At 58.1% G+C, this 1581-nt stretch overlaps 1 protein-coding gene across 1 annotated transcript in view; it reads right to left on the bottom strand.

Annotated features, from left to right (window-relative positions):
* The window catches only part of LOC107109464 (unconventional myosin-Ie-like), a 72634-nt gene that overhangs the window by 31321 nt on the left and 39732 nt on the right, over window positions 1-1581 (bottom strand). Inside the window, exon 16 of the mRNA XM_015410094.1 lies at window positions 26-132. Within this exon, the coding sequence (XP_015265580.1) occupies window positions 26-132 (107 nt within the window). The remainder of the gene's footprint in view (window positions 1-25; window positions 133-1581) is intronic.

Here is a 1581-nt window from a genome sequence, read left to right on the forward strand (position 1 = left end):
CGCGATGCTCGAGGGACACCCCCACCTGCTCTCCTCCCAGTCACGGGGTCTCTTGGTCTCGTTGGGCTTGATGCAGCGGATGTAGTGGGGGGTGCATTTCATCAGGGTGCCCACCAGGTCGTTGGCTTGTTTCTTTTTTTGGTGGGGGGGAGAGAAGACAAAAAAAAGGGTCACCTCCAAATCCATTCACCATAAGAACATCAGAAGAGCCCTGCTGGATTAGACCAGTGAGGGTCCATCCAGTCCAGCATCCTGTCTCACACAGGGGCCAGCCAGTTCCTCTGGAGGGCCAACCACAGGGCAGAGAGGCTGAGGCCTTCCCCGGATGTTGCCTCCTGGCTCTGGGATTCAGAGGTTTGGTGGCTCTGGATGTGAAGGTTCCTTATAAGAACACCAGAAGAGCCCTGCTGGGTCAGACCAGGGAGAGTCCATCTAGTCCAGCCTCCCGTCTCACTCCGGGGCCAACCAGTTCCTCTGGAGGGCCAACAACAGGGCAGAGAGGCCGAGGCCTTCCCCTGAGAAGAACATCACAAGAGCCCTGCTGGGTCAGACCAGGGAGAGTCCATCTACTCCAGCCTCCTGTCTCACACCGGGGCCAACCAGTTCCTCTGGAGGGCCAACAACAGGGCAGAGAGGCCGAGGCCTTCCCCTGAGAAGAACCTCAGAAGAGCCCTGCTGGGTCAGACCAGGGAGAGTCCATCTAGTCCAGCATCCCGTCTCACTCAGTGGCCAACCAGTTCCTCTGGAGGGCCAACAACAGGGCAGGGAGGCCGAGGCCTTCCCCTGAGAAGAACATCACAAGAGCCCTGCTGGGTCAGACCAGGGAGAGTCCATCTAGTCCAGCCTCCTGTCTCACACCGGGGCTAACCAGTTCCTCTGGAGGGCCAACCACAGGGCAGAGAGGCCGAGGCCTTCCCCTGAGAAGAACCTCAGAAGAGCCCTGCTGGGTCAGACCAGTGAGGGTCCATCTAGTCCAGCATCCCGTCTCACACAGTGGCCAGCCAGCTCCTCTGGAGGGCCAACAGCAGGGCACAGAGGCCGAGGCCTTCCCCTGAGAAGAACATCAGAAGAGCCCTGCTGGGTCAGACCAGTGAAGGTCCGTCCAGTCCAGCATCCCATCTCACACAGGGGCCAGCCAGTCCCTCTGGAGGGCCAGCAACAGGGCAGAGAGGCCAAGGCCTTCCCCGGATGTTGCCTCCTGGCTCTGGGATTCAGAGGTCCACTGCCTCTGGATGTGGAGGTTCCCTATAAGAACACCAGAAGAGCCCTGCAGGATCAGACCAGTGAGGGTCCATCTAGTCCAGCATCCTGTCTCACAATGACTTCCTCTGGCGATCCAAGAACAGGGCAGAGAGCGGTGTAATATCACATCGACCACCAGAGGAAGCAAAACACATGCAGAACGGGGGGGGGGGACCCCCAAAGTAACACAACTTGAGTCCAGCGGCACCTTTAAGACCAACAAAGTTTTATTCCTGGTATATGTTTTCGTGTTCAGGCACACGAAAGCTTATCCCCAGAATGAAACGTCGCTGGTCTTAAAGGTGCCGCTGGACTCAGGACTTTGCTCTGTTGCTTCAT

This window comes from Gekko japonicus, unplaced genomic scaffold, assembly GCF_001447785.1.
Source record: "Gekko japonicus isolate JY-2015 unplaced genomic scaffold, Gekko_japonicus_V1.1 scaffold424, whole genome shotgun sequence".
NCBI lineage: Eukaryota > Metazoa > Chordata > Lepidosauria > Squamata > Gekkonidae > Gekko > Gekko japonicus.